General features: G+C 41.5%; 1 protein-coding gene across 3 annotated transcripts in view; it reads left to right on the top strand.

Moving 5' to 3' along the window:
- Positions 1 to 626: 626 nt before the first annotated feature.
- kdm4aa (lysine (K)-specific demethylase 4A, genome duplicate a) overlaps positions 627 to 24,921 on the top strand; it is a 37,993-nt gene continuing 13,698 nt past the window's right edge. The window contains exons 1-20 of one of the 3 annotated variants that reach the window (XM_074636879.1): positions 627 to 759; positions 2,285 to 2,449; positions 3,332 to 3,507; positions 3,660 to 3,774; positions 3,950 to 4,143; positions 6,246 to 6,295; positions 7,486 to 7,589; positions 7,759 to 7,896; positions 9,175 to 9,407; positions 11,101 to 11,264; positions 12,333 to 12,727; positions 13,899 to 13,995; positions 14,156 to 14,340; positions 15,446 to 15,650; positions 16,002 to 16,078; positions 16,997 to 17,052; positions 19,302 to 19,410; positions 20,194 to 20,382; positions 21,446 to 21,616; positions 23,969 to 24,088. In XM_074636879.1, coding sequence (XP_074492980.1) covers positions 2,312 to 2,449; positions 3,332 to 3,507; positions 3,660 to 3,774; positions 3,950 to 4,143; positions 6,246 to 6,295; positions 7,486 to 7,589; positions 7,759 to 7,896; positions 9,175 to 9,407; positions 11,101 to 11,264; positions 12,333 to 12,727; positions 13,899 to 13,995; positions 14,156 to 14,340; positions 15,446 to 15,650; positions 16,002 to 16,078; positions 16,997 to 17,052; positions 19,302 to 19,410; positions 20,194 to 20,382; positions 21,446 to 21,616; positions 23,969 to 24,088 — 2,916 coding nt within the window. In that variant the 5' untranslated portion in view covers positions 627 to 759; positions 2,285 to 2,311. Of the gene's footprint in view, positions 760 to 2,284; positions 2,450 to 3,331; positions 3,508 to 3,659; positions 3,775 to 3,949; positions 4,144 to 6,245; positions 6,296 to 7,485; positions 7,590 to 7,758; positions 7,897 to 9,174; positions 9,408 to 11,045; positions 11,265 to 12,332; positions 12,728 to 13,895; positions 13,996 to 14,155; positions 14,341 to 15,445; positions 15,651 to 16,001; positions 16,079 to 16,996; positions 17,053 to 19,301; positions 19,411 to 20,193; positions 20,383 to 21,445; positions 21,617 to 23,968; positions 24,089 to 24,921 lie in introns of those variants that run through there. The other 2 variants (XM_074636878.1, XM_074636880.1) reach the window with 2 other exon arrangements.

Here is a 24,921-nt window from a genome sequence, read left to right as displayed (position 1 = left end):
TTGGTGTTTTCAAAGGAAGTCATTTTCACTATAAACTAAGATATGAGATATTTTAAGTATTTGAGCAACATTGCTGCTGCTAGGGAATACAGTAGTTTCAAGTCTTCATTCTTTGTTTCATGATTATCACAGTTATCTTTTTCATAAGATAAGATAAGATAAAATAAGATTAACCTTTATTAATCCCCGGAGGGAAATTCAGGTGTCAAAGCAGCAACATCAGCAAACATCAGCAAACAGAGTGAAACACAGGAGAGGTAAAGGTATACAAAAATTATAAAAACAATAATAGAGATATGAAAGATACAGAGTGAATGGGTGAACATAATAAAGTATGTGCAATAAATAAATGTAATATGTACATTATGCGCAGTCTATAAAGTGGTATATAGGATGTATAGTGTAAAGTAAGTGTAAAGTGCGCCATGCAGTAGTTCTTGGGAAGTAGTTTGATAGTTAGAATCAGATTTAGCAATAGGAGGTTAATATTATAGAGCTTCATAAGGAACTTTTTACAGTCAAATATCATCTGAGAAGCTCTACTCGGAGCAGGCACGGTCTGGAGGAGAGAGCGCGTTGTGATTGGCTGGAGGCCTCCGGAAGCCCCTCCCACTGAGCTCCATGTAAACAAACCCACACTGAGCATGCGTCACTGCAATAATGGAGGACTGTCTTCTCCACCCGGACTGATGAGGTCTGTGTTTCTACTCTACTACCTGTGATCTGAGAACAAAACAACTCGTCTACATTGCAGCGTGTGTAAGTTAATGTTTGACACTTCAGAATGAGTTGGTTTGCAGGAAAGTCGGAGTGATTGTAAGTTTGGACACCAGAAGCTGCGGGTCAGCAACAAGCCGAGTCTGCTAGTGAGTGTTGGTGTTGGTGTTGGTGTTAGCAGCGAGAGGAGGCAGCTGTCAGAGCTCTCAGTCCGCTACACACTCTGCTTCTGCTTCTGCTCTCAACACACTATTGTGTGGTTTGACAGGACGACTCTTATTGTCTCTAAATGTTAGTTACTTGCTGTTTACTCCTGAATATGACGGTGGTTTGTGTTTTTCATGACTACACTTTTAGTTCCTGAGACGCAGAGCGAGCTATCTGGCAGTTAGCATGTTAGCTAACGTTAGCTCAATATTTTTCCGAGGAGCAGCGCTGTCAGTGGGCCACTGTCGTGACGGACGTGGTGTTCAGCCAATCACAGACTGAGCGTCATTATCGGTCAGGATTTCATCCAATCAGCGGTATAGGGCGGAGCCCCGAGTTCACAGGGTTCTGCTAGTAAAGTCCGTAATAACAGAGTTTGTGTGTTGCTTTGCTCAAAGTTGATGAGAAGATTGTTGTAATGCACATCACAGAGCTGAGCTGGTCAACATGGAGGTTTAAGTTGGAGATGAGTCTTTAGTAGCATAGTAGTCAAGGGGGAACTATGGTGAATGCACTGAAAGGACTGACTATTTTTATAATATTACATCAGTAAATACTTTGGATACATCTGCTTTCACAAATAGAATAAGGGAAATTACAAGACTGAAACTGGTTTATGGGCTGTATTCTCTTTTGGGTCTTGATATTAATGTAAGATATGGTTTGACTGGGTGTACGTTTAGTGTTTTCTGATCTTATGTGGTCTGGATGGAGAAAAACTAAGGAATAGAACAAAGGTTTCTGGAGTTTAATCTAGTTCAGTTTGACAAGTCAGAGTGCATTGGGGTTTTTATCTAGACTTGGTTTATTTTGGTCTGGATGGAGAAAAAGCAGTGAAATTGCACTTTTTTTCAGTTTTTTAAACAGAATAAAAGCTTCACAAATCTGACAAGGATTGTGTTGTGTTGTGTTGGTACTCTTGTCTGCTTCTCCAAGCTGGGGGCATGCCCACCGCGTTATACTGTAGGTAATACACTGACTATGGAGAAGTACCTCATACAACCCCAGTTCAAAATACCCAAACTATCCCTTCAACAGCTTTGGGTTTGTAACTATGATATCTGGTTTCAATTACTTTAAGTGCTGCAACAATTGAGAATTGGCCAAGAAATATTATACCTTAACTTTCCCCTTTACTCCCGATTCAGAGAACAACTTCAGCACTGTGCTTGAGATGGTCTGTTACTGTCAAATGATGGTACAGAACTGATTCAGATTGGGTCACAGGCTGAAAAGACTTTAAGAAATTGTATTAGATTGAGCGAAAGACACCGTCAAACATGTAACTGTCAAACATGTAACTGTCAGACATGCAACCTAGATGTTTTTCATGATCATGTCCATGTTTTCCACCAATCAGAGTTGAGGTCAAAGTAGCAAACCCAAGATGACTACAGACACGCCAGCCCAAAGCGTGGGCTCCAGGATCATGACATTCACCCCCTCCAAGAAGGACTTCAAGGACTTCAGTCGCTACATTGCCTATATGGAGTCACAAGGAGCACACAAAGCTGGAATGGCAAAAGTAAGTAGGATCTATTGTATTTTGTCAGGTTATTATGATACAATGTGTCGCTTGATTATTTGTCCTTAAATGTACTATGTGTGTAATAACTTACCGATCTACTGTTTGCAGTTGGGATAATCTACTATTTCATGAATAGTAAATGGTAAATGGACTTGCATTTATTCAGCGCTTTTCCTGTCTTCAGACCACTAAAAGCAGCATGAAGTCAGCATTCACCCATTCACACACACACATTCATACACTGATGGCAGAGGCTGCCATGCAAGGAGCCAACCTGCCCATCAGGATCTAATCTAAATACTCATTCACACACTGATGGCACAGCCTCCCGGAGCCTTAAAACAGAGCCATGAGGAGGATCAGAAGTCTAGTTATCTCTTAGAACACTTGAATTACAATATGCTGAAAGGTTATTATGGAAGTTTTGCCCAATGATGCCAAAAATATACTGCCTACTGCCACTTTAAGTGTCTTGCTCAAGGACACTTTGACATTTGACCGGAGGAGCCAAGGATCGAACCGCCGACCTTCCGAATGGTGGACGACCTGCTCCTCTGGATTGGAAAATGCATCATTGAAGAATGTTTTAATCTTATTACTAATCAGAAACAGAGCTCCTGAGGCCAAAGGTGCAAAATAACATTTATGTAGCCTAAATAAATAGGAAATCAATTTTCTTCATTTCTCCGATACTGATAGCAGAACCGTTAACGTCAGGGCTTATCGATACTACAGTCTTTTTGCCCTGGAGCTCCTTTAGTACCAGGTTTCGGTACCCATCCCTAAACAGAATCATGTGATACTCATCACTCTGCTGCTCTGAGTCTCTCTTCTCCAACAGAACGGCTGTTTTCACTCTGTTTCTGTGTTCTTTTGCAGGTTATTCCACCTAAATGCTGGAAACCCAGACGGACATACGATGATATCGATGACCTGGTGATTCCTGCTCCCATTCAGCAGATGGTGACCGGCCAGTCAGGACTCTTCACGCAGTACAACATCCAGAAGAAGCCAATGACCGTTCACGAGTTCCGCAAGACCTCCAACATGGCCAAGTCAGTTTACAAATGAAGTCAAATTATGAACCACAGTTCATTGATAAATGTTTTTCACACAACAACTATACAGTAAGATTATAATGCAGACAACCTGGTACCCTACCATTTTGACGACCAAATGAACTCTCTCCTTGGATTGCTGATTGTAGGTTCTGTAGTCCCCGATACGTGGATTTTGATGAGCTGGAGAGGAAGTTTTGGAAGAACCTGACCTTCAACCCCCCCCTCTATGGGGCTGATGTCAGCGGAACGCTGTATGATCCAGTGAGTGATAATAGGTTGGATAATGCCACCTTCTGGAACTTACATCTCTTCATTGTGTTAAAACACACCTTTCCATTTAATGCTCAACTATCTATAGTAATTGTGCCACATGTTGCATTTGTACAGCATCAGTGGCGGTGCGACTTACTGCCTCTCCTGAATTCCTCCTTTACAGGATGTGACTGAATGGAACATCGGGCGCCTCAACACCATCCTGGACACGGTGGAGAACGAGAGCGGGATCAAGATCAAAGGAGTGAACACACCGTACCTCTATTTTGGGATGTGGAAGAGTGCCTTCGCGTGGCACACAGAGGACATGGATCTGTACAGCATCAACTACCTGCACTTTGGAGAGCCAAAGTCCTGGTACAGTACCCGACTCACCCTTACACTGCTGGACAGACTGCTTTTCAGCTTCTCACTGCTGCCCATGTATTGGCAGCATCTGTTTTAAAAAGCATAAATATAAAAATTAGGGCTGTCAAAGTTAACGTATTGACGCCAATTTGTTTTAACGCCACTAATTTCTTTAATGCATTAACGCAACTTGCAATTTTTAGGTTGTTGTGGGCTCATTTTTAAAGCTAGTGATGAAACTGGCATCATATGAAACTAGAAAACCTGATGACTCCATCGGTACCAATCATGTCATACTAGCTTGTCGTGAAGGAGGTTAAATAACGCTCCAAACTTGCGCTAAGTGTTGGCGAAGAAAAACTATCATGTCCATTTTCAAAGGGGTCCCTTGACCTCTGACCTCCAGATCAGTGAATGTAAATGGGTTCTATGGGTACCCACGAGTCTCCCCTTTACAGACATGCCCACTTTATGATAATCACATGCAGTTTGGGGCAAGTCATAGTCAAGTCAGCACACTGACACACTGACAGCTGTTGTTGTCTGTTGGGCTGCAGTTTGACATGTTATGATTTGAGCATATTTTTTATGCTAAGTGCAGTACCTGTGAGGGGTCGCTAATCGTGATTAGCTATGGACAATCATGCGATTAATCGCGATTCAATATTTTAATCGATTGACAGCGCTCGTAAAAATACAATAAAATGATCAAACATTCCTAATTTACCTCGTATAGTGATGTGCAGATACAACAACGTGAATCCAGAACAGGACGTCAGGATGCCAGAAATTTAGTAGTCGATACGGGTGAAATACCACGATTCTCGATACCAGTTCGATACCGCAGTAAAAAACAAAAAATAAATCCCATGTACTTCAACCAAACCTCCGATGCTGAGAAATGAAGCCAACGCAGAAGTGCCAAAAAATGCCCAATTTTACAAGTTTACATCATGGTACAAAAAGCAGTTGTTCAGTGTCTCTATAGCTAATTTTCCCGTTCATGACAACCGTACCGGGGTGAATTTTTATAGCAAGGCTTAAAGTTTGGCATCATTGAGGCAATGGCTGCTTTAAGTGACATGTGGGTTCGTACCAGTTCTCTCGCTGCTAGCTGTCTGCTCTGCTGCGTCACCCGGGTCCACCTCAGCTCCACCGACGATCCACCTCTTTGCCCATTTTGGGATTACTCGAAGATGGCAACGGCCAGAGCCACCCACTCTGAGCTTCACAACGGCTCTTCAGAGCGTCCCCTGGATGCGGCGATAGTGAGTTTAACGCTTCCCAAATATATTTTCTATTGACCCTGGGACGCTGGGACGCCATTAGTCTCGAGCCCTGAGTACCGTCACGTCTTCAGAATTTTGGCATGTTCTTGGAACTGGAGTATCGGTTCTTGTGACATCCCTGTGCCCTAAACGTTATATAGTGATTTTGTGAGCTAATGACAAACCATCCTACTGTCCCCTTTATTATCAGGGATTCAGTGCCTTCCGGAAGTCCTTCAACTCTTAAATCCAGCTTTCCAGACAATTTACCCCAAATACGCTGGGAAGCTCTGGAAACAACAAAATAACATCCAGAAATACTACATATGTATAAATGCATTAGCACTGGGACAATGGGACCAATCAACAACTCTATATCTGTATCTATGTATAAACTACTGATAAATCTATATATTTTATTATTATTGTAAATGAACACTGTATATGTATTCAACAATGAAATATTCATATACATCTGTAGTTGTTATATTTAAAAGAAGAGAGCATTAGACTAGAAAAAAACTTTTTTAAACAATATTCTTAAATAATTATTAAATGTGGTGCTGTGTAAATAAGCTCGGATTCTGCTAAATAGAAACAAAAGAAACGTGTTTGGTTTCAGACCATTAACTATATTCAGATTCATTCAGATACACTAAACATTTTTAGAAGATAAAACCTATAAAGATGAACCTATTATACTCCCAGTTACCCTGCAGTGAATGATGACAGGGTTGAGAGGAGATCTTTGACCACCATGAACAAACAGATATATCTTTCCTCTGCTGTCGGTATCATAGCCTTCATCATATTTCATATACTTGTACTTTTGTTTCTCTTCAGGTATGTTGTCCCACCGGAGCATGGGAAAAGACTGGAACGACTTGCCAAGGGTACGTGTTACAACAGACACTCATCACATTTGTCTTCCCGTATGAAAATGCATCTTTTACATTATTACTAAAATTGTAACCAATCGGTGCCACGAGTCACTTCAGCATGTCATACTCAGTCGTTTTAAAGAGGAAGTCAAAACTGCTTTTTTTCCACCCAACCTGGGGGTCCTGACCCCCACTAGGGGTCGCCAGAGCTTCATGGGGGGTTGCGAGGCCTTCATGATTTTAAAGGAACAGTGTGTAGCATTTAGAGGACCCATTGGCAGAAATGGAATATAATATTAATAAGTACATTGTCTTTAGTGTATAATCACATGAAAATGAGAATCGTGTATTTGTTACTTTAGAATGAGCCGTTTATATCTACATATGAAGCGGGTCCTCTTCACAGGGCTGGCCGCCATGTTTCTACAGTAGCCCAGAACGGACAAACCAAACACTGGCTCTAGAGAGAGACTTTTGCATTTTCACGTTTTCGCATCGGGCACAGTAGTCCTCCTACACACTTGGCACACGGGAGAAGTTTCAGTTGGTTGCAATCTGCAATCTCACCACTAGATGGCACTAAATCGTACACTCTGCACCTTTTAAAGGGTGTTGGACAACTTGAATCTTGAACGTGATTGGTCAATACTACTCTGACTACAAACGGAAACCGGAACGCTTCACGATGCCAAAATCTTGTCAAGTTGACTACAGATTCTACATGTGACTGCAAAATCTGTTTATAGAGATTACCAAAGAGCTAATAGAACAATGGCCAACGTTCAGGGAGAAGAAAACACTGAATTTGACAAAAAAGAAGCCTATTAAGAGAATTGTATGAAAAGTTGGTTATCATAACAGGAAAACTCATCTCAGATACAGTATTCACAGGAAATGATCTGCTCAAAATGGATCCAAATCACACGTTTTACACAAACTCCCTGCAATTATTGCATTCACAATTTGTTAATCAGTTGTTCTGTACTGTTAAAATATGTCACTTAGTCAGGGGTCGTCTGTTTACTCAATGATAGACAAGGGGTACCTAAAGGGAAAAGGCTGGGAACCATACTGTATGTCTCGGAGACCACAACACCAATTATGCTCACATATCCCTTTGACCAGTTTAACTTGAAATACACAAACACAACCTGTCGAGGGTCACCTGTACTGATGTCGTGGATGGCTTCCTGTCTTTCCAGGTTTCTTTCCAGGGAACGCTCAGAGCTGTGAAGCCTTTCTGCGCCACAAGATGACTTTAATTTCACCCTCAATCCTGAAGAAATACGGCATACCGTTTGAGAAGGTGACCTTTCATTTACTTTGTGTTGACCTAACAATATATACAGTAGCCAAGTGCTTAACAAACAGGCAGAAAATAAATCTAGTGATTTAATAATGATAATGATGACATGATAAAGTTGAAATAAAATGGTGTATCAGCTCTTGAAATTCTGTGTTGTATTTCTATTCAGGTCACTCAGGAGGCTGGCCAGTTCATTGTGACGTTCCCGTTTGGTTATCATGCTGGTTTCAACCATGGCTTCAACTGTGCCGAGTCGACCAACTTTGCCACCCAGCGATGGATTGATTACGGCAAACAGGCGACACTGGTACGCAAAAACATCATTTAAACAGCTGTGAATCTTAATCTAGTCATTAATGACTTGTAAAGGCTCCAGCTGCATCTATGTAGTGGTGTTCTGCTCCAAAATGTCAAACCTATGTAGGGCTCGTGGTTCATGATGTCACGATGATTTTGTTAACACACCTAGCTTAGCACTAAGGGATAATCACCAAAACAAGACTAAAGCCTCGTCCACACTGGTAACGTCAGCAGCGCGTAGCGGCTGCGTTACCTGTTGTTTTTTATATCGGCGTCCGTGTTAACAGGTTAGAGCTGCCACACTGCCCGGCCCGACTGCGCGTCAGCTGTGTCTCTTCTAGAGATTCGAGATCTTGCCTATTTTTGACGTGAGTCGCGCGGGTCACAGCAATAACAGACAGTGAAGGTGATCTATTGACTGTATATGGACATCATACCAGCAACATTACTACAGTTTGATACATGTCTGTATCTGTAGAATATGTTACAGAGATGAAAAAAGTAAAGATTTATTTCTAAATCAATACTTCCTGCTTTCTTTTCAAAATAAATTTCTGTTTTTTTTTTCTGTGGACAGAATTCCTTCATTTGTTAACACAAGGTTTTTATTCTGAAATATGTGCAGGACAGTGTTGTAGAACATGCAGTGACTTGGAGAGCTCCATCAATGAACATAGTATAGGGTTTTAGTTGTGGATTATTACTGTTATTTACAAATTACCACACGTTTCTTAACCTTTCTCTGTCTAAAATAAATATAAATGACATTTATAATGAAATGGACATTATGAAAGACAAACTCTATGTAGAAAGAAAGAGCTGACAGCAGCAGAAACACAGCTGGTGTGAACACCCGACCAATGAATCACGCAGCCGCCGCGCGACGCACGGTTCATCCCGAGGTCCGCAGAGGTCATGGAGTTATAATCAAAAGGGCTCAATCTTTGGGAAGCATCATTGTCCTCATCAAGCGGGGGCAAAAGAGGGAAGCTCATGGAGTGTCCACATTTGAAAGGATTCATCCTCTTTGGTCAGTAAAATTAGCTTTAATCATAATTTTAACATTGCATCCAGAAATTTTGACCTGATGGTTGCTCTAAAGGAAAGGTCAGGAGCTCCTAACAATCTTAGGATCATCTTCTTGGAACTAGAAATATTGAAATACAAGCCAGAATATCTCAAGAGATCACTTTGAACCCCAACAGTTCTCAAAGCCTTGTTTTGTCCTGCTCAGACTACCATGGTTGAAACCTTGATTAAATGTTGATCTGTGTGTTCCTCCCAGTGTTCGTGCCGTCAGGACATGGTGAAGATCTCCATGGATGTGTTTGTACGCAAGTTTCAGCCCGACCGCTACAAGCTGTGGAAGGCAGGGAAAGACAACGCTCCCATCGACCACTCCAAACCCACACCAGAGGCCGCTGCGTTCCTGAAAGAAGACCAGAGCGAGCCTTCAAAAGAGACTCCCAGTGAAGCTGGGTCTGAGGAGCCCACTACTCCTGTACAGGAGGACAAAAGGTCTGGATTTACACTCCCCACTAACACATATCTTATTCACTGGGTATTCACTATGGATGTGAATTGCCTATGAAACACGAAATGTCTCAATTTCTCTCAATTAAAGCTTTATTTAAACTATATTTTGACATATTTTTGCAGCACAACCCATGTTAAATTCGTATTTAAATTACCTTTTATGTAAGCTAAGTGATCACATCCCAGTTCAAATGCACTTCAGCACGTACAACAGTAAGTTCACCGCTTATTACTGCTGCTACGTTCAGTGCTGTTTCAGTCTTCAGTTCAGTGCATTCGTGGAAGAAGTACTCAGATCTTTTACTTAAAGGTGCTAAATTCAGAGCATTAATATATCATCAACAACTATTGTCTATGTAAAGATACAGTGGAGTGATGTCTACCTGAGCAGAGAATGAAGTCTCTCCATCTGCGTGTGTTGTAATCCGAGCTTCTCCTTGCTTTGTTGACATAACCGGGCCAGCCGCGCGTACTTTTAGTGCATGTTCGTGCATGTTCGTGTATGTTCGTGTATGTTCGTGCATGTGAGCGTGCCCCACTGGCTATCTAATCGCCGCTGCTCTGCAATGCTCTCATACGGCGGTTACAGCTGATAACGCCATCCTGACCGATGGCGTTGTCGCAGAAGGATAATGCCCACCCTCCTGTTTGCCCTCCAGGTAAACACTGTTAGCTCTGTTAGCTGCTAGCCACTGGCTCAGCCGTTGCCATGTTGAGAGCCGTGTGGAGGCAATCCCTTAATCTTAGATATGCTCTGAATTTCGAATTTAGCACCTTTAAGTAAAAGTAGTAATACCACAGTGTAAAAATACAAGTAAATATCCTGCAATCAAAATCAAAATATACTAAAAGTACCAAAAGTAAAAGTACTCATTATGCAGAATGTCCCATTTCAGAATCATATATATTATATGGATTATAATTTGTGATGCATTAATGTGTTCATCACTTAAATGTTGCAGCTGGTAAAGGTGGAGCAAGGGCTATGTACTGCTGGGAAGTTGAATCTATAATAATGCATCATAATGTATTAGTTGATTAGATTTTGTATTCATAATCTAAATCTGCAAACGTAACTAATGTTGTCAAATAAATGTAGTGGAGTAAAAAGTACAATATTTGCCTCTGGAATGTAGTGGAGTCAAAGTATAAAATGGAGATACTCAAGTACAGATAATAGAGTACAAAAAAGTAAAGTACAAGTATGGCAAAATAGTACTTAAGTACTTGAGTAAATGTTCCAGCGCTGGTTCAGTAGTACTTTTAGTCTGTTGCCAGTCCAAGCTGTTCAGTTCAGTACTGAACTAGTCCTGTGCTGTACAAGCTCTGCACATAAGCTTAACAGCTCAGCAGCCAATTATTTATGCCAGTTATGGGATTATGATTGTTTCTTCGGCCTTTTAATAAGCTATGAATGAAGAAGTAACGTTCTGTGAATCACAGCTGAGCTGATAACGGAGCTCTCAGTCACCAGCGAGGAGCTTTGCAGCTAAAAGTTACTGATCCAGTCAGTGACAATGATGATTCGGTGTAGTTTTGTCAGCTTGAAGATTCTGTGTTCATGTTTGTTCGTACATGTGCTTTACTCAGAACAGTTGCTTTGCTGTCTATGGAAAACAGGGTTTCCCTTTCAGTCCTGTCGGGCTTGTCTTCACTAATGTCTCCCATGCACCAGTCCAAAGCCTCAGACTGGGACAAAGCGTCAGCTTGAAGCTATTGCAGCCTCTGAGGACATCAAACCCGAGCTGACCATGACGGAGACTGAGGAGGTGGAGCCAAAGAAGGCCAAGCTGTCACGCAAGGAGTCTCCGACTAAAGTTCCTGTCAAGCCAGATAAAGGTACAGCACAGTTCGTAGAGATCTTATTTCAGCTTTTTGGGGTTTGTGTTAAGTGAATAAACTCAGCCTCAGTAGAAACTGATCTTTAAATCCTTAGAAAAGTATTTTTAAGACGAGAGCATTTGTTTCTATGTAATCAAAACTCTGGCCTCTTTTGACCTCATTGCCCTTTTTTCTTGAATTGACCCTACAACTGGAGAACCTAGTATGTCGACAAATTTCATGAAAAAAAATCATAGTATAGTATATCTGAAAAATATCCCCCAAAAAATCTGAAAAATATCCGAAAAAAAGTCTGTAAAAAGTTTGATAAATGTCCGAAAAAAGTCTCTTGCTTTTCTCATTGTGACTTAAAACTTCGACAACCATATCAGTTGCACACTTTTTAATCAACTCAGCGTCAGTGAATGGCTTCTTAGCTTTAGCAAGGCTCCATGAAACAAGCAACGATGCCACCGTTGCGCTCTCTTGTTGCCGACGTTGATTTACAGATCGTAGAAACGGAGTGCTTGTATGATGTTATCGTGTTTTTCTTTTGCAGTTATCTGATTTTGTAGGGTAGTTGGCATTAAAATTGGCAGCATGCATAGTGTTGAAGTGCCGCTTTAGTTTGTCTGCTTTGCAGACAGCTACAATCTGCATGCATATCAAGCATGACGGTTTAGCATTAGCATGGTCCAGTAAAGTAATACAAAACTGATCAGTCCAGTCAGATTTGAACTGACGATTTTCCTGGTTGACTTTGCGACAACATGACCTGCGCTGCCTCTTTTTTCCTAAAATCCTGGATCAGCTCCTTGGTTTTGCTAACGTTGTTCTCTCTGCAAGATTGTTGATTTCCTCCCGATATGAAGTCTCATCGTTGTTAGTAATCGATGATGGTGGAACTCTCACTTTAGAATAAATGTTTTGCACATACGAACATGAAGACCTAATTAGAGTGTATTAGGCTAATTCCACAGTAAATGTTTGTTTTATAGGATGTACCATACTGAGCCAACGTCTTGTAACGGTTCGGGACGATCTAGTACTATCAGTAGTTGCAATAAAATGTCTGTATTCTTTCAGACACAGTGAAAGTCAAGACGGAGCCTAAGAAGGAGAAAGACACCAAGCCTCAGACTAAATCTCAGTCCAGAGCCAGCGCTAAGAAAACTTCAATCAGACAGAAAACGTCAAAAAAAGAGAAGAACGGTGTGTCGGCCACAGACGCCTGTCCTCCTGAGCCCGCCGACAGCCAGGCGGAGGCGACTCTGTGCTCTGATGAGGAGCCTCAGCTGGGCAGCACCTGCAGCCCGGCACACAAACTGTTCCAGAGGACGCTGAGCCCCGCAGACGTCCTGCACGTTCACAGCTACGCCAAAGGAGACTACGGAGACGGAGAAGCCACGCCCAAGGAGGAGAAGAAGAGTGAGAGCAGCGACAGTGAGTCGGAGAAAGACAGCAGACATGTCAGCAAAGCAGTGAGTGGACACACACTTTATACTGTACTTCTGACCAAAACAGTGTTTTGTCATGTTTTAGCCTCTCAGCTATAACTCCCGTACGCTTTACACTATTGTTACATTTTTTTCCAACAATTGATTCTGTAAGCTTTATATTCTATAAAGTACTGTAAGTGTAAAGATTTGAGACTTGAATCATCGTGTATCTCTCGACTCAGTGTTGCTCTCAGGGATGCTGAGATGTTAGTTAGATGTCTCAGTCCCGACAATTGTGCTACTATAATGCATAAAGTTGCGGTTTGTGGGTCAGGTTGGGTTATTTTTTGCATGTTGATTGACTCTCATAGTTGCTATGATACGTACATGAAACAAAGCGGCGTCTGCCGACCATTTTCACACCACTCTCACTCACCACTTTGCTTCATTCCAGATGTTCACGTGTTTGTAAAAATATCTGTGAATTGGAACGATCAGATGAGATGAAGATGAAAACTAAGAAGAGCCTTTTGTGTTTTTCCTCTTGACTTTACGCGTTGACTTCGGTTGGCTTGCTTTCCTCACTTATTCGTTTAAGCTGAACAGCCATCCATCCATCCATTATCCGTAACCACTTATCCTATTCAGGGTCGCGGGGGGGCTGGAGCCGATCCCAGCTGACATTGGGTGATGGCGGGGTACACCCTGGACAGAAGGACCCCAAGCCAGATTCGAACCTGCGACCCTCTTGCTGTGAGGCGACACTGCTAACCACTGTGCAGCCGCTGAACAGCCAATCAGAGCGATTTTTGCCACCGATTCAACATGCTGAATCAGCCAGAAAAAAGCAACATGGGCAGACTAGAGCTGATGGTGCGGGACACATCACAAAAACTAGGCCGTCGAACGGTCACCGACAGCCCCAGACTGTCCGACAGCCGACCGACGGCTTGGTGTGTCAGGACCTTAAAACTATATAAAAACTATGAAGGATAAAAATGAGCATTTTCGATTAAAAACTAAGACTAAATCTAAAATAGCTGACAAAATGAACACTGCTGCATTGAGTCACTACAGAAACAAGACAAACTAAAGATGATGAATGTTGACTTTGTGGTGCAAGGTTTAGGTATGTAAGCTTCCAAAAATGAAAAAACTACTGGTATGGTCATTCTGGATGCTGACAGTAACAAGAGGTGTGTCTCTCCAGCAGGTGGCAGAAGAGCTGTCTGGAGATGGAGAGCCAGAGAGTGATCTTGGGCAGCTGCCAGGCCACCATCCGCTCATAAAGGACGGCATGAGTGATGAAGGTCTGTTGCTTCGACTAGGATGCCTCATCATACTCATTATTGTCTGAATATTTATAGAAATGTGTTTTATTTAGCTTTATGTCTCTTTAGCGAATATCCTGTTATTTGATCTAAATGTCTATGCTAACTTTGCTGTTGTGCTTGTTTGTCCGTCCCCCAGAGTCTCCAGAGGAGGCCCCCCCTGTCGAGGAGGGTGGTCTGGAAGGAGAGAGCTGGGCTAAACCTCTAGCTCACCTGTGGCAGAGCAGACCTCCACACCTGAAGAAAGAGAGGGAGTACAACCAGCGCATGGGCTCCAAACCTCCATACTGCTCCATCTGCATGCTGTTCCACACATACCAGCAGGTAATCTGCACCAGAGCAGACCCCACTCACCAGCCAGCTTACCAGCCATACCAACATATAGACCATACACTATGGAGACCAGCAGGTGTCATGGAGAGGAAAAAAGTAATTCATGCACACAAATTACTGAATAGTGCTCAATTTATCACTATTATTTAACATGCATAGCCCTGAAGACATCATCACGATTGTCAAGGTTTAACATAAAGCCTACGTTACAAACTAGAGGTGTGGGGCTTGAAATAGTGGCCATGTAGGAGGCAGGGAGGCCAAAGAGTATAGAAGCAAAGAGGCGAAACTCCGTTGCTTTTTTGACAACAGCCGCTAGATGGCGCTGCGGTAACGCTGCCGCCATTTTGGACTGAAACACCAATGAGTCTGTGGCCATGGATGAATAGAGAGAAGTCTGTAAATCAGAGGATAATTATTTTTGGAGGTAAATCAACTTCCCAGTAGGAACACTTAAACAGCCCTCATTTAAATCATGATGTCCTAAAAGTAGTAAAATTAACTAACAGCTGAATCCAGAGTTATTTTCCTCGGCATAATGAACGGTCATCAGACCCACGGGACTGCACCGCCCTGCACGCTCATACGACATAGCCGGCTTCCTGATCAAATATGAATCAATATTCTGTTACTGTGATGCCTATTTCTCTCCTCAAATGTTTTCAGAATCATCTTGTAGTGCACGGTTTAGCTGTAAAATGAGAAAGTTTGTGACCCGGTAGCCATTGTGAAATTTGTTGAAGGAATGACAAGTTCTTGTCACATGACCACAGCACAGCCAATAGGAACGCTCTCTCTCTGAAATGACCTGTGATTGGTCAAAGTCTCCCGTCACGGGCTAGATGTTCTAAAGCCTGAAAACAGAGCCATGAGGAGGAGCAGAAGTCTAGTTATCTCTCAGAACACTTGAATTACAATATGCTGAAAGGTTATTATGGAATTTTTGCTCAACAATGATGCCAAAAATATACTGACTACTGAAACAACAGTAGTTGTTGATGAAAAGACGTTGCAGTTCTCAGAAAAGGATGGAGGATATTACCTGTTGCTCAGTGTTGTAAGCTCCATGTCTCTGCGTGCTGTGCTCTGCCGTCAGACTGAATGTGCGAACAGCGTAGACGGTCCGGTTATGGTGGCCGGAGGGCGGATGCGGACCAAACCTCTGATCCCAGAGATGTGTTTCACCACCACCACAGAGGAGGACTCTGAGTGTGAGGAGCAGCCCGTCACGCCACATCTAGAGGAAGATGGAACCAGCCTCCTCATCAGTTGCTCTCAGTGCAGCATGCGGGTTCACACCAGTCAGTACACGCACACACACACACACACACACACACACACACACACCTGAACTGAGATTATTTGCTGCAAATATATAACACAGCATGTGTGCATATGATCTTACTCGTCTGATTTACTCAGTTTTTATTCCCCAAAATGACTCACGTCATTAGGACAGAAATATGTTAGTATAGAATTAGAAAACAACATTGGATGGCAGATCTAACACAGCCATTTAAAAGTGCACTGACTAAACAACACTGTCTGCTGATGGCAGCACATGCTAACAGACCTTCCTAATGACATGACAATGAGTCTCTCACCTACTACACTAGTGTATCAGACTGTGTCTTTGTGTTTGTATATTCCAGGTTGTTACGGGGTGGATCCAGCCAGTGTGAGCAAGGAGTGGAAATGTGCACGCTGCAAGGCCAAAGCCATGACCGAGGTCAGTGAACACTCTGGGGGGGCATCTACTCCACATGCTGCCTTGTTTGTTTACCTCTTGGTAGTTCAGTGGACTTAAAGTAGTTATTTCTGATTATTTGTAGATCTCTTGTTCTTCACAAATCAGATATCCCAGAATATATTAAATAAATTACATGAACAACATTCGGTATAAAATCTGCCCCACTCAGGGTTCAAAGTTCATGTTTTTTTTTTAACTTGCCCGGTCGTGCAAGTGGGACAGAAATCTACTTGCCCGAAGTCAAACTTTACTGCCCCTATACAAATGTTTTTATTTATTAGAGGTTATCATATATCAACTAAGACTTTTATTTAAAGGGACTATTTGTAACTTTCAGAAATGCTTGTTAACGGCGGTGACTTTACTGCCCCATTGACATCTTTTTCTCAGTAGAAATCCATGAGGTCATTATAGAGGGGGTTGGAAGTGCATTTTAAGAGAGCTCATTTCAGTCCTCCACCTCTCAGGCTCAGCTTTGGGACAGGGCCTGCCGTTGTAATTACCAACAGGCTCTTAATGAGACGGCTGCTGCTGCTCATGATGCTGCTGCTAACAGAGATCCAGTTTTAAACACAGCGTTTGGTAGACTGAAAACAATAAATGAAATGAACGTTGACTGCAGGTTTATGAATTCTGAGTTTACTATCCTCTGCAGTTTTAGATGGAAGACTCTGTGCTGTTATATTGTATTGCACCAAAGATGGTTATAGCCATACAATACAGCCACAAATCACAGATAAAACTGTTTGACCCACATACACATGAGATAGCTGTTGGTTTTGATAATGGCTACAGATAAAATGTGCTTTTAATTGACTACTACAAGCCACAATTCTGAAAGATTTAGGTCTGTATTGTTTGTATGGACAGTTGATTGATGACATTTTGTATTTGCAGAACTGCTGTTTGTGTTCGCTGAGAGGTGGAGCCCTGCAGAAAGCCAACAACAACAAGTAAGTTGTTCCAGAGTCATCAGGAACGGGACAGTTCATCTACTGCACTTTGATACTGGTATTTTATCCTTGAACATCAAACTGGTTTAAAGTGCTAAGCTGCTCATTGATTTTATTTTCAACTCTTTAACAGCCAACAACATGGGAGTCAGGAACCTGAATTGGTCATGGTCCAACTGATTGAATATTACTATATGTAGGGATGGACATTATGTTGGTGGCCGATTTACAGTATTATTGGCTGATGAATAGGAAAAATGTAATTATTGCTCTGATAATAGAATTTCAGACAATGATTTCCTCTGATAAGGCAGAGCATTGGCTTGTTTTTTTATTTGGACAACACTCGTGTATACTCGCGCTCATGAGACCGTGGTGTAGTTTGTTTATAGCCTAACGTTAGCTTTTTGCTTCTGGCGATTCCTAAATGTGGTGTTTCCCCGCGGGGATCAATAAAGTATTTCTGATTATGATTTGTGGGATTTATGTTACGGAACCAAACGTGTTAGTATCATAGCCGTTTGTTTTTCCACAGAGCTTATTTTCCGCAATAATCCACAACCCAATGTAAAAATCCCATCGGCCTTTTGTCGAGGGAACCCAGGGCGACACTAACTTCCTGGTTGGCTTATAAAAATAAGTCATCTCCGAAGCACTCTATAGAGTGAATGAAGAGAGGGAGCGGCGTTAGTGAGACCAAAGCAGTGAATCAGAGAAATAGAACCTTATTTTCTGAATGTTTCACGGCAGTTACGTTCTAAAGCACAAACTAACACTCCCCCACCTCCTGCATATGCATTCCTGCATATAATACTATTTTAAGGTTATACCTTCGTCAGGTTTTCTATCATATACAGTTTGTGTCTGCCACAAAATAAACAGACATTTGTTGGTTAACGTTATCGGACTACTACTGAAATTCCACATCGGTGCACATCTGGTGTTCTAGTATCCGTCATACTAATTCTGAAACACTATTTTTATGCTTCCGCGCTGGTGCTAGCCGGGGCTGAAGGCATTATGTATTCAGTTGTTCGATCCATTCTCATGAACGCAATATTTTGTGCATTCAAATGCAGAATCTATAGGCAACGGGACAAGATTTTGGCATGTGAAGCACTCTGGTTTCCGTTTGTAGTCCCAGTAGTATTGACCAATCACGTTGGAGCAGGCTTTGGTTGAATGCAGGTAAACAGAGAGCAAAAGAAGCAGAAACCCACCGGCTATCGTCTGACGATGATTTAGCTGTTTATTGGTTTTTAATGAGTTTGTAATCTGGCTACTTGTGAAACAATCCGGTCGAACACGTCGTCTCTCAACTGCAACTCCAGTCTCGCATTTCAAGTTGCTAATCGGACTGTAAACAATGAGCACCGCACTGAAAAAGGAAGTCTTGGCCCAGATATCCTCTGGCTACACTGGAACCCCAGAAATATAGCCGCCTTACCCCAGAGGCTTATCTGTTGTCGGACCGATAGCCAACGGGTTCCGAGATTGCGCCTGGAGGGAATTTCTTCAAATCTGGTGCCAACATCCACTTGGACTCACGGATGAACTGATTAGAATTTGGTGGTCAAAGATCACTGTGACCTCACAAAACAGAGAATTTGTATGCTGATTATGACAATTTCTCACAAATGGCTAATAGAATTAAACAATGACGTGATGACATTTTGAACAGACATGGACGTATTCTACAACTTGACCGGTTGGCGGAAGCATACAACCGCGAGGTGGTAATTCTAGTCCGTTTGCTGTATCTTTGTACCCGTTTGCCTTGATGAATAATGGTGAAAATTACAACCAGACCAGCAAGGAGTCTTGGATGCAACTTACGTATCACTGTTATCATGTTTGCACTAGTTCAGGCCCAGCATGTTGCCATGGTTGCAGGATTTAACACTTGAGCACAGTAGACTGGTTATCTCCAAAGCCATTCAGTTGTATGTAACAGGAATCGGCTGTCAATTAAGAGAACTGTCAATGTCTCAATCCATCAACAGCCAGATGATGGTTAAACATTGTCAAAGATGAGTAAGGTTCCTGGGAAACACACACTGTACACTCACAGTACCACAAAAGAACCGGTAACACCAACACTACGTAGTAAATGTGAAATCCATGTGTGTAGGAGATGTGTGCTTTAGGAACTGGACAGAATAGGCAGCTTACTGCTCGATGAAGCCAATATGTCGGTTTTGAGCAGCTGTGTGTGTGTGTGTGTGTGTGTGTGTGTGTGTGTGTTGCAGGTGGGTACATGTGCTGTGTGCGGTGGCTGTGCAAGAGGCACGCTTTGTCAACATCACTGAAAGAAGTCCTGTGGATTTAAGTGGAATCCCCCTGCAGAGATTTAAACTGGTGAGTTCAAATAACAGTCACACTTTTATGGATAAGCTGCCGTCACATTCTCGGCATTCAGATAATGACTCGTACGATAGTCGGCATGAATAAATAACGGCTGATTGCTGAAAAAGGTGAGGGGGAGTAGAATCACCTGTTCTCCAGTAGTTTACACGGTAGATTTAAAATGATGTACATTTCCTTCAGCACGAATACCATCTGTAAATCAAGTCATGTCAGAATTCCTGTTTTTCTTCCTTAATTAAAATGAACGGCCGACCAGGAACATGTGGCTTTTGGCCTTTGGAACTGCTGGAATGCATTTAATGTGAAAGTGAGACGGAAGTGTTGAGTTTCTTTAAAGGAATAGTTCACCAATAAAAACAATAGAAATTGTATCGCGTGGTCACGTTCCTGGGCTCTCTATGGCAGGGGTTCTCAAAGTCTTTGGGGCCAGGGACCACTTAAAGGGGAGAACATTTTCCAAGGACCCTCTCATAATCGAAACACCGATTAAGCATAGTCTTACTTACATTTGTACTCCTAAATGCCACAACTATTTGTGTTCTAAAACTTTTCAAACTAAATACTTCGAACGGCCGATGAATGACAGCATACAGCATCAGTGTAGACTGAGAAGGAGGCTCAACAAAAGACAGCAAGAAACATTCTAAAGCTGAAGTGTAACGGCTTCAGCTGCACCAATACTGGCCCTTGTGCGTTAGCTTCACCTTCATTGAGTCATTTCAAATCCACTGCAGTTTCCTGAGCCCTGGCTTCCTGTGTTTGCATCTCTGACAGAAATGTTACTACTGTAAGAAGCGGATGAAGAAGGCGTCTGGCTGCTGCGTGCAGTGCTCTCATGGCCGCTGTCCCACTGCCTACCACCCCACCTGTGCCCAGGCTGCCGGAGTACTCATGCAGCCAGATGAATGGCCCTTTGTGGTCCATGTTACCTGCTGTCGACACAAAGGCCCCACTCAGATTGAGGTAAGGAGAGTCTGAGGATCTGTCAACCTCTTGTGAATTGAGAACTAGAGATGCTCTTTTTTACACTTTTTTTTTTACTGTCTGTACAGCAGTGGTACCAGGGTCTGAAATGAACTTTATTCACTTCCTGCCACTGTGGCAGACAAGTTTTTTTTTTGTCTGCCATTGAGAAATTTTATCTGCCGCTTTTGAAATCTCTGCGCTAAATGAAGTAATAACATTTTAGATCTGATGTCATTCAATGTTCGATATATTTTATATAAAAAACATTAAATTACAGTGTTCTAATTACACCGTAGCTTCTGGGGGAGCCCTGTTTTTGGGGGGAGGACGTGTAGCCTACTGTACACAGTACTGTACTGTACTTTGTCATTGTCATCTATAGTGGTTATTTCCATAAAAACACAATTTAAACAATTATGATTATTTAAATATTTGCTTTGATTAAAATAAATCTTGGTAAGTTAAACAGGTCATAATTCTCTCTCTATTATTTATTTTATATTGATGTGAAAACATCTCCTTCAAACAACTGGATTTATTCAAGTTTCTCACCGAAAAACTTAATTTTACGAGATTACATTTGAACGCATCATGATAACGTTGTAATTTACCTTCTCCCAATGGTCATTTTGCTGAGCAGACCATGAACGTCTCATAATAATAACTGAATGGCACCTCCGTTAACGTTAGTAGCTCCGGTATTTATCCAGTCAGGACTGTGCTGCTAACGGCTGCTAACTGCTAACGTTACTAACTCTCCTCCTACTAATTTCAACACAGATTTATCAGGGAGAAATAGGGTACGTCCCCTCAGGTTTAGTAGCGCCACACTTTTGAGCGCTTTTTTTTTCTCTCCGTCGTCTCCGGTCCCAAACAAACTGAAACATGATACAGCGTGCGTATGTGTCATTGTGCAGCATAACTGTGGGAAAGCATCAATAAGAGGAATCGATAGTCACGGAGGCGTGAGATGCCAAGAAAGCAGAAACTAGTGTTTTCCCTGCCTGCCAAAGTGGCGGGTGTCCTGATGAAATGTGATTTCCTCTATCTCCTCTGACAGCGCAATAAAGCAGCCATGCATGAGCTGACTGTGGGACAGAAGGTGATATGCAAGCACAAGAATGGCCGCTACTACCAGTGTGATGTGGTGCAGCTCTCTAAAGAGACGTTCTACGAGGTCAACTTCGATGATGGCTCCTTCAGTGACAATCTCTTCCCCGAAGACATCGTGGTAGGTTTCACTAGTTTATATCTGTCTTGTCATTTAAAGGGAGACACGCCAGGCAAAAACATAGTTTCTCATGCACTGGTCAGTTTTGAGATTTGGGGCTATTTTGCTTCCATAACATGTTTTTTCATTCAGACTAGTGGAAAGAAAATTTCCAAAATACACATTTAGATATTTATTTTACTACAATGTGTCTATTTGTGTCTGTAGATTTCTCCGAAACTCACAGTTTTCATGATGATATATAAATGTTTTTTCACCCCATTCACCTGTGCTGCCTGTATGGAATGTTACAATCCATATCTTTAAAGGCTGTTTTCTCAAAATGAGTTTTTCTCTCATAATGTGAGCCAGAAATCTCCACTTCATTAGCACTTACATACACCAAACTTTACATATATTCCACTGAAGGTTTTTACAGAGGGCTTTGTTCATGCATCATTCATAGCCTGATTTATACAACATTTTCTTCCTAAAATGATGGCGAAATTTATTTTTTTATGGCTGTTAACAGTATTTTCTGATTTATGGAGTGATAAAAAGATTTATCCATAATTCCCTCTGTAAAAACATTTGACTCTAATATGTCAACAAAATGAAATAATAATTTTGAACCTGTCTTTATCCGATGATTACATTTCTGTTCTGGAAATGTATGCAAATTAGCACATATTTGATAAGATAATGCCTCATTTTAACATAAATTTTCAGAAAACTTGTAATACAAAAATAATTGTCTTAATGTCAGTAATCAACGGGGGAAGTTTCATGGCGATATCTATTAGTTCATTTTTTCTACCCTATTCACCTGGGGTGTTTCCCCTTAAAAGAAACCTCAAAGAATCTAAAAACAACGCAGTAAAAATCTGGAATTTTCTTTTAAAGTACATTAAACTTCTTATTATGTAGTTTGGTAAATTTGGATCTACTATGGCAGATTGTCCATTTATATTTACATCGCTGCCCACATAGATATTCATGTACAACTATGAGATTTTCTATTTGTTGTGTAAGTCAACGACATCATTTGTTGTACTGTACAACGCTGACTTTCATGACAAAACTCACATTTTGTAGTATTGTATTGATAATATCATAAATTCTCAAATGGTGGCCTGTATTCACCTCAGTGGCAGAGAGAACCACGCCTTTATTAGACAGGGTTATAATACAGACAGGCCTTTATTTATTGTTTTTATATTCATATTTTCCCCAGTTAATGCAAACTCGCAGCTTTCCCTTAATAGGTTGGCTTTTAATCAAGGTTGTCAAAGTTAACGTGATAATAACGCCTTAACGCAAATTCATTTTAACGCCACTAACTTCTTTAACGCAACTTGCGGTTTTTAGGTTGTAGCGTACTCAGTTTTAAAGCTAGAGTGAAGATACTGGTATCATATGAAACTAGAAAACCTAAGGAATCCATTTTTTTCCAAGTTTACTACCAACCATGTCATACTAGCTTGTGGCGGAGGAGGTTAAATAACGCTCCAAACTTACGCTTAATTTTGGCGAGGAGAAACCGGCATGGCCTTTTCAAAGGGTTTCCTTGATCTCTGACCTCCAGATCAGTGAATGAAAATGGGTTCTATGGGTACCCACGAGTCTCCCCTTTACAGACATGCCCACTTTATGATAATCACATGCAGTTTGGGGCAAGTCATAGTCAAGTCGGCACACTGACACACTGACAGCTGTTGTTGTCTGTTGGGCTGCAGTTTGACATGTTCTGATTGGAGCATATTGTTTTATGCTAAATGCAGTACCTGTGAGGGTTTCTGGACAATATCTGTCATTGTTTTGTGTTGTTAATTGATTTCCAATGATAAATGTGTGCATGTATTTGCATTAAGCAGCATATTTGCCCACTCCCATGTTGATAAGAGAATAAAATACTTGACAAATGTTCATTATACTGAATTTACCATGTGACCTCAATGTTGTTTTACACGGCCTCTACTTCTTCATGCTCGCTATTATTTGAGACTGCTTTTATCGGACAATTTAGAGTATTTGCCATGAGTGGATGTTACATATTTGATTTGTCCAACTCTTTTACTCTAGCCACAAACTAAACAGTTCAGACTTAAATTTTTTAGCATGTACGAAAAATCACTACTGAGGATGTCGTTAATAGTTTCATGTAAAACATCAAATTTGCCTTAAGCATTAGAAGTGTTAACATTAACATTATGATTTTATTTTGGTAAGAGCAAGGGGTGAACATGGATTGTGTCCCCGTGAATTTAAGTCCATTATAATGCTAAACGCATTATACTGTATGTCAGGAATGCATGAAATCTGTGCCTTTGTTAAGTTTGCTCACAACTCTGCAATGTGTGTTCTGTGTGTTAGAACCGAGACTGCGCTCAGCTCGGACCACCACCCCAGGGTGACGTGGTTCAGGTGCGATGGACAGACGGCCTGGTGTATGGGGCCAAATTTGTGGCAGCGCATGCCATCCACATGTACCTGGTAAGACTTTCTTTTTGTTTTCTGTCACATAACAAAGTTTGACTTGCTGTAATTAATAGCACAATAGGCTAACAATGGTAACATAAAGAAAACTTGGTTTTATCAAAACTTTGAACAAAAGGGAGGGCCAGGTAATATGTGATTTTTCTCTCTGCTCCTTTTGATCACGGAATGTGTTGTGTTTTTACTAGGGCTGTAAAAGTCAACGTGTTCACGCTAATTCGTTTTAACGGCACTTATTTCTTTTACACATCAACGCAACTTGTGATTTTTAGGTTGTAGCGTACTCAGTTTTAAAGCTAGAGTGAAGATACTGGTGTCATCTGAAACTAGAAAACCTAAAGAATCTACTGGTACCAACCATGTCATACTAGCTTGTCAACGAAGGAGGAAACTGGCGTGAACATTTTCAAAGGGGTCCCTTGACCTCTGACCTCAAGATATGTGAATGAAAATGGGATTTGTCATTGTTTTGTGTTTTTAATTGATTTCCAGTAATAAATACATACATAAGTTTGCAGAAAGCAGCATATTTGCCCACTCCCATGTTGATAAGAGTATTAAATACTAGGGGTGGAACGGCTCACAAAATTCACAGTTGGGTTCATATCACGGTTTTGGGGTCACGGTTTTCGCTTCGGTTCGGTACATTTATGTTCCAGCGAGGAGGTCATGTTCTGATTTCAACATGCTTTTCATTTATTTGGCAAAAATAAGTTAACAAATATTTGACTTAACAAAAGTATGGCTTAAATAAGGAACATAAACACTTCTTCATTGTCAAATCTTAACTGAAAGAATAGTTCTTCTACAGTGACTAGTGCAAACAAAAC

The sequence above is a fragment of the Sebastes fasciatus genome, chromosome 5 (genome assembly GCF_043250625.1).
Source record: "Sebastes fasciatus isolate fSebFas1 chromosome 5, fSebFas1.pri, whole genome shotgun sequence".
Taxonomy (NCBI): Eukaryota; Metazoa; Chordata; class Actinopteri; order Perciformes; family Sebastidae; genus Sebastes; species Sebastes fasciatus.
The sequence above is the reverse complement of the archived record's forward strand: the minus strand, read 5'-3'. Positions and strand labels throughout refer to the sequence as shown.